At 33.7% G+C, this 12,687-nt stretch overlaps 1 protein-coding gene across 2 annotated transcripts in view; it reads right to left on the bottom strand.

Annotated features, from left to right (window-relative positions):
• CNTNAP4 (contactin associated protein family member 4) overlaps window positions 1-12,687 on the bottom strand; it is a 251,849-nt gene that overhangs the window by 26,147 nt on the left and 213,015 nt on the right. For both annotated transcript variants that reach the window (XM_086630066.1, XM_086630065.1), the window contains exons 15-16: window positions 11,828-11,955; window positions 2,571-2,741 (exon numbers count right to left, since the gene is read on the bottom strand). In XM_086630066.1, coding sequence (XP_086486192.1) covers window positions 2,571-2,741; window positions 11,828-11,955 — 299 coding nt within the window. The remainder of the gene's footprint in view (window positions 1-2,570; window positions 2,742-11,827; window positions 11,956-12,687) is intronic.

The following is a 12,687-nucleotide window of genomic DNA, read 5'->3' as shown; positions in this document are numbered from 1 at the left end:
GTAATGCAACATAGTGTTTCTAACCCTACTTTAAATTTCTGTTTAACTTGTTGCCTACAAATAGGAAATAATCCTTCAGTGTGCACTCAGATAGTGTAAAAAGTTACTCAGACTTTCATCTAGAGGATGTAACCTGCGATCATTTAAGTATTTAACAGAGTGTACTATTCAGAGTTGAATCAGGCATGTTGCTTTCAACCACTACTTCTGCAGAAGATTACAGAAGCTCAGATAAAAACTCAAAGACTAAGTTTTTTATAATTCTGTAAAAAAAAGGATATCAAATATCGTCTTCAAGACTATTCATTTCTTCTATGTTTTAAAATACAGTTAGCATGTACACCTCCGTTTTTGCAATAGCTTTCTAGAATATTATATGCAGATGTACTGCAGTATTTTTAACTTCATACAAGCAAACAAACAGCACTAAATTCACATTTCCGATTTAAAGCTTTTGATCAGAGATTTTTGCTGTGGCAAAGTTAGACTTAAGTGTCTAACAATCACTATGTCATAAATAAAAGAATAAAATACAAAGCTCAAGAACAATCAATAAAACACCAAGAAAAATTGTTTTGTTCAGAAGTATAGAATGCTAAATGTAAATGACATAATGAGTTTTAAATATTCTCTAACACGTCCTCATCCTAAACACTGACACTTTAAATTTTCCTTTTTGTTGTTTGTTATTACACAAATCGACCACATTGACTTATGTGGAACGATTATAAAATATCAAGTGTAGTTTGGTGATTTACATTCAAATATATTATAAAGGAGTATATGACAATGAAATTTACATGATCTAATACAACGTAAAATGTTCAAGGTGATTCTTTTTTCCTTTTTTTTTTTCAGAGAGAAAGGCACTTGTGCTGGAAATGTATATTACTCATTTCTGACTGATATTGTCATCAGTGCAAACACACAATTTTGGCTCCAATATGAACAATCTTACTTATGACATACAAAAAAAGAATAGGTCTGTCTATTTAATTAATTAGGATGTTCCTGAAAATGAAGTAGTATCTCTACATGCTAGACAATAATATAATAAACTTTGTTTATTTTAAATGCTGAAAATACAGACCAATTTAGCCTTTTACTTTCTCTCATGCCTCACTAGTCACAAGTCATATAAAACACGTAAGTATACAGTAGTTCAGACACTTATGAATGAATGAGACAAGCAACATCAGTTTGTCTGCATATTATTGTTCTGAAGAAAGACTTATGGCCTTCTGGCAGCTGCCTGCATAAATTTAGTCCTCAGAAGCATTCCTTTAACGTTTCCATGATTTAACTGTTTATTTTGAAAACAGAAAATCATTTATTCAGACAAGAATATCATCATTGCTTCAGGGATTCTCCACTGAAGTGCTGACCCAGTGCATTTTGTATATTGCATGATAGTGAAGTCATAATGCTACTGTGTTTTCTTCTGTTCACAGAACTTTAACAGAAGACAGTTCACACTCTTGATAAACATGACAAAAATAGTGCTGAAAACAGGCCATCTTTCAAAGAAAGCACTACAGTTTGAGATAATACAAACCAAATTGATTAAGCATTGCACAATATTCAATAATTAAATTGCCTACAGAAGAACACACTAGATGTTTATTTGTTTCCATAACCTAAGACATTAGCATTAGCAAAAAAAGAAGTACGCAGAGTATTTTACTTTTTTATAAAGATGCATTTCTTTACATTTCTATAGTAATATTTTGCATTATATGATATATATTTTTAATATTTTTTTTTGTACTCTTCACTGGAAAATACTGGAGTGTGATAACACGATTGACTGTAAAAAAATTATGAACTGTCTAATCCAAAGTAAAAAGAGTTTTAAAGATCTCGCAGAGGCACCTGCCAAGTATAAGACTTTTTAACTGATGTGTCGCTTCAAATGAATTCAAAAGTTTTTTGAAATAATACTTAAAGCTTTTAAATATTCTCCCTTCTAGTAATGAACAATGTAAGTACGACTAAAACATTGACTCATCTAAGATAAAGCTTTAATTCTACATTAGTCGTCTTACTGAATTTAGTGAGACATTTAATTTTTTCTTGTATAAAAAAATTACTTGTATGTAAAAGTCTCAAGATTTAGATATGTACAAAGAAAATAACAAAAAAAAATCCAAACAAACAAAAAATACTGATGAGAAAGTGTGACTAAGCTAGGTTACTGTGCCACAGAATGTCTGAGTCACACTTTGTGACTGAGTGAATCTCCCAGTAGCCACACATAATGCATGGCCTTAAAATTTAGAAGGAGAGAATTTGGTGACAGGAATGCAGCGAGCAACAGAAGGAGGAACAGTCTGAGCAGTCAGGGGCTGATTGCTATGCTCTTAGATGAAGAACTCTCTGGGGCAGAAATTATTTTTGAATAGATATTTGTATAGTTCGAGCACTGAGATTTGTGGGAGAATGATAACACTAGAATAGCAGTACTAACAGTAATAAAGCTAGAGAACACTTTTAAAATATTCTTTTTTTTAAGTTAATTCTAATTTAATTCTACTGAAAGCTATAATAATAATGTCAGTGATGTTACTTACAGTATAATTCTATCCTTATAAAGTCTTGAATTCCCAGGTTTTCTAGAAACACTCCTGAAGAAGCAGTAGTTTTAAAGAAAAATGAGACATCTGCACTGAGTTCTCCATGGAAGGTGGGGAAATGCAGGTAGGACGTTTCTGTGTTGAAGGATGCTGAATTCCAAAATGTTCCTGGTTATCAAAACAAAAGATTAAGTGACAGATATAATGTTATCTGATATTAGCCGTGTAAGTTTTATAACAGATTAACCAAAGGAAAGTGCCCAGGTCTAGGAAGGGGTTGCAATGCTCAGAAAGTCTAACTAACTTCCACAGAAACCTCGTGCTTAGTCTATAAATCAAAAAATGGGATTTCTTTGAGACATGGAAAAATAACTCAGCAAGACCAATTAAAGTGCTCGGTTCAGACAATCAAAAACCAACTAATGGAAAATAGGACACCGGGCATCTTAGCTAGACAGTCCAGTTAGGGTCTGATGTATCCTTTTATGAAATAAAAAACCATAGAAACTTTGAATGAAGTACTATACCTAAATTAGCTAGTATTAACTATAGCTATGACAGTTCTCATGTGTATTTCTCACATAACAAGGAAAAGAGTTTTGTTATTGTTGAAGTTCAGTGAAGTTTTACTAGATATCACAAAGAAGGTAAGATACAGCTCCAGGTAATTACTGTGGAAGGAATTTAAAAAACAAACAAACAAACAAAAAAACCCACCCCAATATTATGAAGGTATCTTCTCCTTTAGTTGACTGCAGTTTAGTAATTCATATGCCTTCTTACTTGCGTGTTAAATCCAATGCAAGTCAGTTTTACTCAAAAGAAAGGTTCCAAGAACAAATGTAGATATTTTGCTGGTTTGATTTTTCTTTAACCTGATATTTGTTCATAATTCTTTAGATTTTGTTCTTGATTGTTAAAAAGCTTATGTAAAATCTCTAATAACGCCCTCTTCTAATAAGAATGTTATCTGCATTTATGGTGTACAAGTAGAAGCACCTTGTTATTATTGCTTAGTTCTTACAGATACATTCATATGTCTTTATTAAGCTAGATTGCTTTCCAGATCAAATGAAGCATCCAACACCTTCCTATCTAATTGAAGAAGGCCATTGCACGTTCTTCTAATAATGCCGTGATCTGAGCCTAAATGCTTCGCAAAACCATGATTTTTGCTCCAGGCACTCCCCGTTTTCAGAGGGGGGCTGGGGATGGGGGAAGAGGAAGATTTGCAGACATCTCTCTTATCTGCAAAATCAAACTCCATGCTACAGTGTCAGTCTACAGCCCAGTGAAGTAAAATCCAAGTCCATTCATTCATTCCTCCTGACTTTTAGCAGAGTTTTAACCAGCGTTTGGGTCCGCACCTAGAAAAGCAGCATGATAGGAGATTCATACATATTCTGGCAACTGCTTGCTGTGACACTTTCCACTTGGGAGTACTGCCAGCCATCACAAGTTAGAGCAGCCATCAGGACAACTACTACATGGTAGGGCAGAGCTGTGAACAGATGGCTCAGGATGGAAGAGGAAAGCGTAGCTTTGCACCTCGCTCTCCTGCGCTGCCTGATGGGCTCCTTGGAGTCATCATCCTGCGCAAAGTGCCGTCAGCTGAAGTTAGTGTCCTTACATATAGGGATAAATTTTAAGCCTGTGTTCCTCAGCTGTTTCAGGTCATAGCTCCCACAGAGCAAGCTTCAACACAGTTACGACTCAACGATATAACAGCTATATAAAAAACAATGGACTGGCTGTTGCCAGTAATTCAAGCACAATAGGAAGTTTAATACTAGTAATTTATTCAAAATTGGTGAAACATTGGTAGTAATTAGAAGAGACACAATAGCAGCAGTAGTGGTCCAGTAGAGTAATGATACAATTAGCTTCAATGAAGCATTTGAATGATCTTTGTAAATCAGAATTAAGTCCTTGGAGGAGGGCAGGGATAGGAAGTTTAATTCTTCTTCTCTTAATTTCCTGTCTTCTTTTATCTAGCTGTTATTTTCTCAGCTTTAAAAATTGTGTGATTTGTGAATGTTAAGCTACTGTATCAATAAAGCAGGTTAAATATAGATCTAGCAAAAGTATATTACAAAGTATCTTATGCTGTTCTAAATCAGGTGGGAAAAGAATTCACTTTAGGGTATCTGGCTCAAAGTCTCCTGTTTAGTTTTCTGGAACTGTCAAACACCATGTAGGTAGAAAATAAATCATATTTAGCATTTTATCTGAGTAATAAGACTTCAGTCTTACTATTAGTAAAAAAAGCAGATCTTGTTTGTCATAAATAAAATAGCATCATGTTTGTATTGCAAAAATTCTTTTAGTTTTTGGCGTTTATCAACTAGTCTCACAAACTTGAAGTTTTCAAGTGAAAAAGGGACAAATTACAAATGAGACAGATAAATTAACCATTTTAATGTTGCAAAAATAATAAAAGTGACTCTCAAAACAATAGTGCAACTGCAAATTGTAGCGCTTTCTGAGTTTTTAATCAAAATTGAAATTTGTTTGTTATTTGTAGCAGTTCTTCTTGATACCTTTAAGCGTTGCACCATTCATTCTTTCAGTGTGAAACTCCAGCAGGGATAGTGAGTGCTGAGGCAGAGAAAATAAAGATTTTATGTTTCCTAACAATGCTTTCTGTACACGTTTTTTTGACTAGTCTTCTCTCTCCCCCAAACAAAACAAATCTCTAATTGAAATGACACATAAAATACTACCCATCTCTCACAGACTGACACATCTAAGACACACTGCTGTTAATCTGGAGGTACTAGCTGTATTCTCAAAGCAGCTGTAGTCTTTGAGAAGATGACATTTAATATGCCTTCCATCTTTTCTATATTGTCCCTTTTAGATGGATTTTGTGAATCACTTAAAAGGTATCGAGGGAGCTTCCAGTGGAGAGTGCTCTTCTCTGTAAAAGCCAGCTTCTGGTCTCTGGTATATCGACAGGATCTTTGAATTTCTCTTGAATGACGCTGTGATCAGATTATAAGTGCATAACAGCAGTAACGTGGAAGCTTAACACTGTAGAAAGCGTGCTCATTGTAAATTGTAGATCCCATTAGCCTGCCTGATCTACACTACTGGGTTATCTGATCTTAGTTAAACTACCCATAGCTGATCAGGATTTTGCCTGTTGTCTTTGGTCTGCCCCTTTCTATCTTGCCTCTTAAACTGACCTTTAATTATGTGATCATTTATTACTTTTATCCTAATTGTTTTGTTTGGTTGGTTGGTTGGTTTGGTAATGGTTTGGTTTAGTTTGGTTTGGTGTGTTCTGTTCTGTGTGTGTGTCTGTGGGTTGCTTTGCTTTATTACTTTGCAAAACCGATCAGGAGAATCATCACCACCTTTTACGCACTTTAGTTGCATCTATTTCTTTCCATATTATCCCAGTATTTCTGTCAGCTTTGCTACACGCAAAAATTTCCCTTCGTCAAGCACAGCAGAGAGGAGGCTAAAATTACTAAAAAGTGTGCAAATTGCTTCTTCTAAAGCTATCTTCCTAATGTTATGAAGTCTGGCCAGCTGGCAACCGTCTGCCTCTGAGAATTTGTGGAGTTCAGCTGTCTCATCTGTAGCACTACTTCCAGGTCCTCTACATTGGAGCCTATTATAAAAGTCACAGATTAAAAGACCATAAGGGAAAACTGCAATCATCTGGTTCAACCTCTGATATGTCACAGATGGTATAAATTCCCTGAATCAATTCTTGTTTGAAAAAGAGCATTTATTCTAGGGAAAAAAAAAAAAAAAAAATCAATCAATTAAATTAAAAATTGTCTATTCATGGAGAATTCATAAATGCACTTACTGTCAATTTACAGATACATATTTATGTATGCACACACTCTCAGCCCATTGGCCTAGCTTCAAATCCTGACCACTAGATCTTCTTCTGATTTTCCCTCCTGCTTTCAAGAACATGATTTGAAAGTTCTTACTCTGTGAAAATCCATTGAAGTCGAGCGTATCACTTCAGATTTTGCCTGAGTTAAGGGATTAGCTTAAGAGACTTTCACTAAAACATGCATCTCAGCTTCTTTAATGCAATCCTTTACCCTTATATCCTTTTTATATAGCATAAAACTGCAACAGTAGACTTGTGTTAAACTTCTTGATTATGCAGGAAGCAATAAAGAGGATCAAAATACTGTTGATTAGGCTGAGGGTAAGACAAAAAGAAATCAATATTTTAAAGCTAAATGAGAGGAAGAAGTGAACAATCAGTGTACAAATATTTCCATTATTAATGGTCAAAGACTGTTTCAGACTACTGCAGGTAAGTGAAACAGATTTCTTTGGCTAAACTTAGAAATTTACTGTGTTGCTTTAATGAAGGTATCACTTACTATCAGTTAATACAGTTGGTCTTTAAAATTATTATATCCAAAACTCACATTAGGTTTTTTTTTTTTGCTTAAATGTCAAACTGGGAACTAATGTTAAATGGATCATTTGCTTGTATTGTTTGTACTATGATTTTACAGTTGAATTTGTATATTTGCCTTTACTTTTTTTATTCAATCAAGTATGTGATGCTCTGTCAAATATCTTCCTAGACTCCAAGTATCTCACCGCATCAGTATTCCTTTTACCAGTACTGAATTCCTTCAAAGGTTTGGACAAAAGTACTTTATAGGAAATTATGCTGAATGATATATCATCTTTACATTGCATGGTACTGTCCTTATATTTTATTTTATTTAATTAAGATCTGTATCATCGATTTTATTTTTGGGCCAAGATTCAATCTGGAGCAGACAGATTATAATTATCCATTTATTACACATAATTTTGGCATGTTACCTTTCATTCAGTGTTCTGGATATATTTTTATGTTCTAATACCTACTGGAACTTCATAGTAGTAAATCAAGAGTATTTCCAGTCAGTTCTTGCAAGGAAAACAAAACAATAACTACAACAGAAAAACTTGAATGGTGTGGGTTTTTAAAAGTCTGCCCATACTAGCTCTGCCCATTCCTCTTTGTTAGAATTTAATCAACACCTGGCTTTTTCTTGAATGATGACAAAAAAAAATGGAGATGCCTCCTTTTTTAAATTTAACCCATAGTATTTCTACCTATTAATGGCTCAAAGGTGTTTTTTTTTCCTTATATGTTTCAAAAGCATTCCTGTTACCCTACTCAGTTGATATAGGTTAATTCGAATCTTAACTTTCATTATATTAGGATATATTTTTCAGCCTGATACCAACAGTGCTGGCATGCAATTTATTAGACATGCTGTATTGTACAATAGAAAAGGGAATATAGAAAAGAATCAGTAATATATTTTAAAGATGACAGAAACGCTTGACTGCTACTCATATGTATAGAGCTAAGTGTCACCAAATACTACAGTCTAAATTCTCTAAATGGTCATATTCCTCTAGATTATAATTTCTACTTTTATTGCACTTTAGGAGCTTAGAAATATAGATAGCTCTATCACAAACATTGAGAAAAATCATTAATAACTGAATGGAACTTCATCTCTAAAACGAACGATATTAGTATTGCTTTTACTATTATTTTTCTTAAACTAGGTCACTCTTTCCTGATTTGATCCAGTAAATATGGTTTGATTTTCTTTAAGTAACATACTTTAATGAAGAGAGGCAATCCGTAAAACCTAGCATAAAGAAATCAAGTACAGTAATGCAATGTTAAATAAAAGAATGAAAATAAAAAATGTGCAATGAAGAATAGGCATCTTCTGCCAGACTGCATTTGAGTTATGATACATGCCTTCTTAGAAGTACCTAATAAAGTAACGCTAACTTGGAAACTTAGTCAAGGGAGTGCATGGTTTATGACAATTCAATTCAATGAACTATTTATGGGTCTACTTTACTTTGCTGTGGGCATAAACAATTATTTTTATCTCTAAGCAGGTATCCTACAAGGAATAGATTTTTGATGCAATGAGAATTTATGATCTTTTGGTTTTGAATCGTTTAACGAAGTACTAAGTGTGCCACAAATACAGGTAAACCTTATCTCCCATGTTTTTATATAATATGTCAGTGAGTTATTCTAAAGAACTTATGTCTGTCAGAAAGAACAAAAATGTGCTTAATGAAAGGGTATCCCCTATGAAGTAGAATTCTATAATTCAGTTTTAGAGAGTGACAAAACCAGAAATAAGTGATAATCTCTCTGGAGAGTATTCAAATCACACTCATGAATCCAAGAATATGTATTTTTCCTTGTTTAAAAACACTTCAGAGAAATACTTGCTACTAGATCTTTTTTGTCTTCTCGACCTATCCAAAGGTGCAGAAGAAAATAAATGTCATTAAAGTGCATTTAATTAGACCCTTATGGGTGTCTGCAAACTCAGATCAGAAAAAATCTTAATAACTGCCTGCTTTCTCCCTGCAGCTTCAAAGTGCTTCTAATACATTCTTGCTGATCTTACAAGCAAGTTTAGATTTCATTCATCTGTTTTGTACAGTATGAAATTTAATATGCAGACCTCAAGAACTACGACGCATGCCTTTTTACATTTCCTGAAGAACTGAAGTTTACAGAAAATTTTCATTATAAAAATCACTGTTGATACATAAAGACCATTGAAAAAAAATTCTGGTAAGTCGTACACTCTGTCATTTCCAGTGTAATGATTAAATTAATAGAAGAGAATATTTATTGTAATAGATATAATTGTTGCATATGAGAAAATATATGTCATTTAATACATATGCATTCTATAAAATCTATGATGTATTATATATCCTATATTATTATACTATATATACATAATAATATCATATGAGAATGATATAGGTAACATAGCATGTATGATACATGATATAAAACATATGATGCAGAATATATAGCATATGAATCTTCATATTTATCTTTTATTATATATTATCATCCAGTTAATATTTTACTCAACACTTTGCACTTTGTCAAAATTCTATTATTATACATTAAATAATACTTCAGAAATTTCATATTGTTTTCTCAAAGTTTAATCTCCACTTCCCTAAGAGAATGTCATCACTTACTATCTTTGTCTTTATGATGTAAACTGGCTGAGAAAAATTACATTATTACCACTCTTATTAAAATATCAAAGTAAATGTTCCTTTTCAAGGTTTTTTGCTGTATCAACTGTTATATTCTGAAAGATTTTTTCTCTGAAATTGTTTCAGTCACAAACTGCTTCTTTCTGAAGTCAAATTCTATAATGCTGTCTGACATTACAACAATATTTCTCTGACATTCAGACTCTAACTTCTTGTGTTTGTTTTCGTGATATTTTACAGTTCTCTATTGCAGCATGTCTAGAAATATTGTGATTATTTAGCATTAGTGTGAAATTTTCCATCAATCTATCACTCAGACTAAGCAAGCATCAAATAAAGGCAGGCAAGGCAGTGGGTGTCAGAAATGTCTGTATGTTTTAATGATTCACCTGGGCAAGCTAGTTGGCTTCCATGTTTTAAGATTTGTGATAACTGGGGTCATGTTATTGAATTAATAGTAGTTGGGAACTTGAAGAGTGCTCAAAATGAAATTCTCCCCACTTGTTAGTGACTACATGAGCTGTAAATGCATCTGTTTCACTGTCGTTATCCTAGCCACAACAGAGGCCAGCTGCATCATAGGCTGCATGACCATGGCCAGTGAATTGAAAGAGAAGTTTATCCTCTTCTACTCAGCACTTGCAAGACAACATCTACATACTGCCTCCAATTTTAGGCCCTCCAGTCCAGGAAAAATATTGATAACAGAAGTGAGTATGGGGTGACCATCAGGATGTTTAGGTCTGGAACACTTTTCCTGACCTTCAGGCTGAGGGACCAGGGCTCGTTCAGCCTGGATGAGAGACAGCTTTGTGAGGGACCTGACAGCAGCCCCCAAAACCTAAGGGGGTTATCAAGACCATCAGGAAGATGGAGCCAGGCTCTTTGCATTGGTGTAATATGTGAGTATCAAAGACGATGAGTATAAGTTGAAACAACAGACTTTCAAGTTTGATCTAAGGAAAAAGAAATTCGCAATGAGGACAGCCAAGCAGCAGAGCAGGCTGTCCAGAAAAGCAGTGATGTCTCCATCCTTGGAGGCTTCAAGCCCCAATTTGACAAAGCCCTGAGAGACTTGGTCTGATCTTACAGCTGATCCTGCTATATGTTATAGACCTCCTTTGATGCTTTCCACTCTGAAATATATTATAATCCTATATCATACTCCATTATTTAACAGTCCTTTGATAGGTAGGATAAATGATCAACTCACAATTGGGTATCAGACAAATGAAAAAGAAGCATCCAACAGAGTTTTCTTATGTGTTATAAATTTTCATAATAAAATTAAAATGCACTGCTGTAATACACATCTGTTAACAAATCTTCCAGGCATAATTACCCTGACAAGTCACAGGAATGAAAGCAAAGATGACATAAAAATAAATACATACTAATTTATATTTATTTATCTATGCAGTGAACCTGAAAGTACGAATATATACTTCTTTACTGGTATTCGTTTCCTCTTACTCATAAAGGATGAAGAAATTTGAAAAGCAAACACAACATATGATGAAAGAGGAAAATCACATAATGAGTAAAAATAGTGATTTGTAAGTATTTGAAACAATAGTGAAGTTAATGTAAACTCATAAGGTAGCTTTTCATGGAAAGAAATGAGGCTTATTAAATATTTTAATCCTTTATTCAATTGTAGACAAAACCCTGCCCATTTAACTTTTCAGTAAAGATGTTTAGGATGATCCATACCATTGCTTCTCTTGACCTTTGATTACAAACAGCAGCAGTCAGAATTTTGTGCAATAGTTTGCTATTGAGCATAAACCAAATCTGTTCTCTTTGTCAATGAAGATGGAAATTAATGAAATCAGAAATGCCATAATAAATTTGGATATGTTTCTCCCAAGATATGAATTCCAGTTATGAACTCCCCTTCATATAATCCTTCATTCATAACAACTCAAATTGCATAAACCTACTGGATTTTGTACTTAAAATATTTGTTTGAAAACTATACTATTTATCTTCTCTATTGATATGTATCATCAAAGATAAATCTTTATAATTCTTACCTGGTTTGCACCAGCCCATGGAATTTTTTATTTTGCCTTTCTAATTACCAAAAGAACTGGATGAAATTTTTACAAAAATTTCCTTTTGCCTGTTTAGCAAACAATATTTAAAATTTATTGCAGTCAAAACCTATTGTTGTTTAGCAAAATTCTATAGTTGTTACTTACTGTCACCACGACAAAGCAAAGGCCCCAGTTTGTAAGCTGCTTCAGAATTTGGTCTGTCTGTATCCGTGATCACAATTTCAGTTACTGGTAGATGATCCTTGTAGGAGAGGAATCCAGTATCATTAGTCCTGAAAAGGTAAAATGAAAGCCACGGCACTCCTAAATGTTTCTGATAAACATTTCATTATCATTGACACATTACTGGGGAAAAGGAAAGAATTAAATTCTGAAAAAAAGTGCTGCATGGCTCTAAGGGTAATAAAAGCAACCGTGAACACAAAAGTATGCTTTGGTATTGATAGCGTGATTATTTGACAGGACTGAAACAATTTCATGGCAAGTGGGCAGTTTTGTGGTTATGCTTGTCTGCATTAGAGTGAGAAAACTCTTTTTGACATAAATGGGTGCCTAACTGGCTGCCTACTCTAATGTATTTGCCCATTTTGGCAATTTCATGTTGCTGAGGACATACCATATCCATAATGACCTGTCTTTTCTTTATGGAATATTAAATGGTTTTGTATAATATTCAAATAAATCTAACTTTTTTTTTTCCTTTTTTACCTTGACAAAAGTTGAAAAAAAATGAATAGAAAAACAAAGTCATGCAAGAGTGTACAGGAAGACCAGCATATGCTTTTACGTAACTCAGAAAAAGAAATATGCAACCTAGCACTCAGATTACACACCCAGCACGAGTAATCTTAGACCAAACTCCTTGTTTAAAATCTTTGTTAACTTAGTGTCAGAACTGAAATTCTAAATTTCATAAGCACCAGTTTTGTTCCTAAAATTGCTTCCCCTGAACTCATGGAAATATTCAATCACTTAGGACTATTCTGGAAAATTCAATCTGTCCA

The sequence above is a fragment of the Tauraco erythrolophus genome, chromosome Z (genome assembly GCF_009769465.1).
Source record: "Tauraco erythrolophus isolate bTauEry1 chromosome Z, bTauEry1.pri, whole genome shotgun sequence".
In the NCBI taxonomy this organism is placed as follows: domain Eukaryota; kingdom Metazoa; phylum Chordata; class Aves; order Musophagiformes; family Musophagidae; genus Tauraco; species Tauraco erythrolophus.
This window is presented reverse-complemented; position numbering and strand designations above follow the sequence as displayed.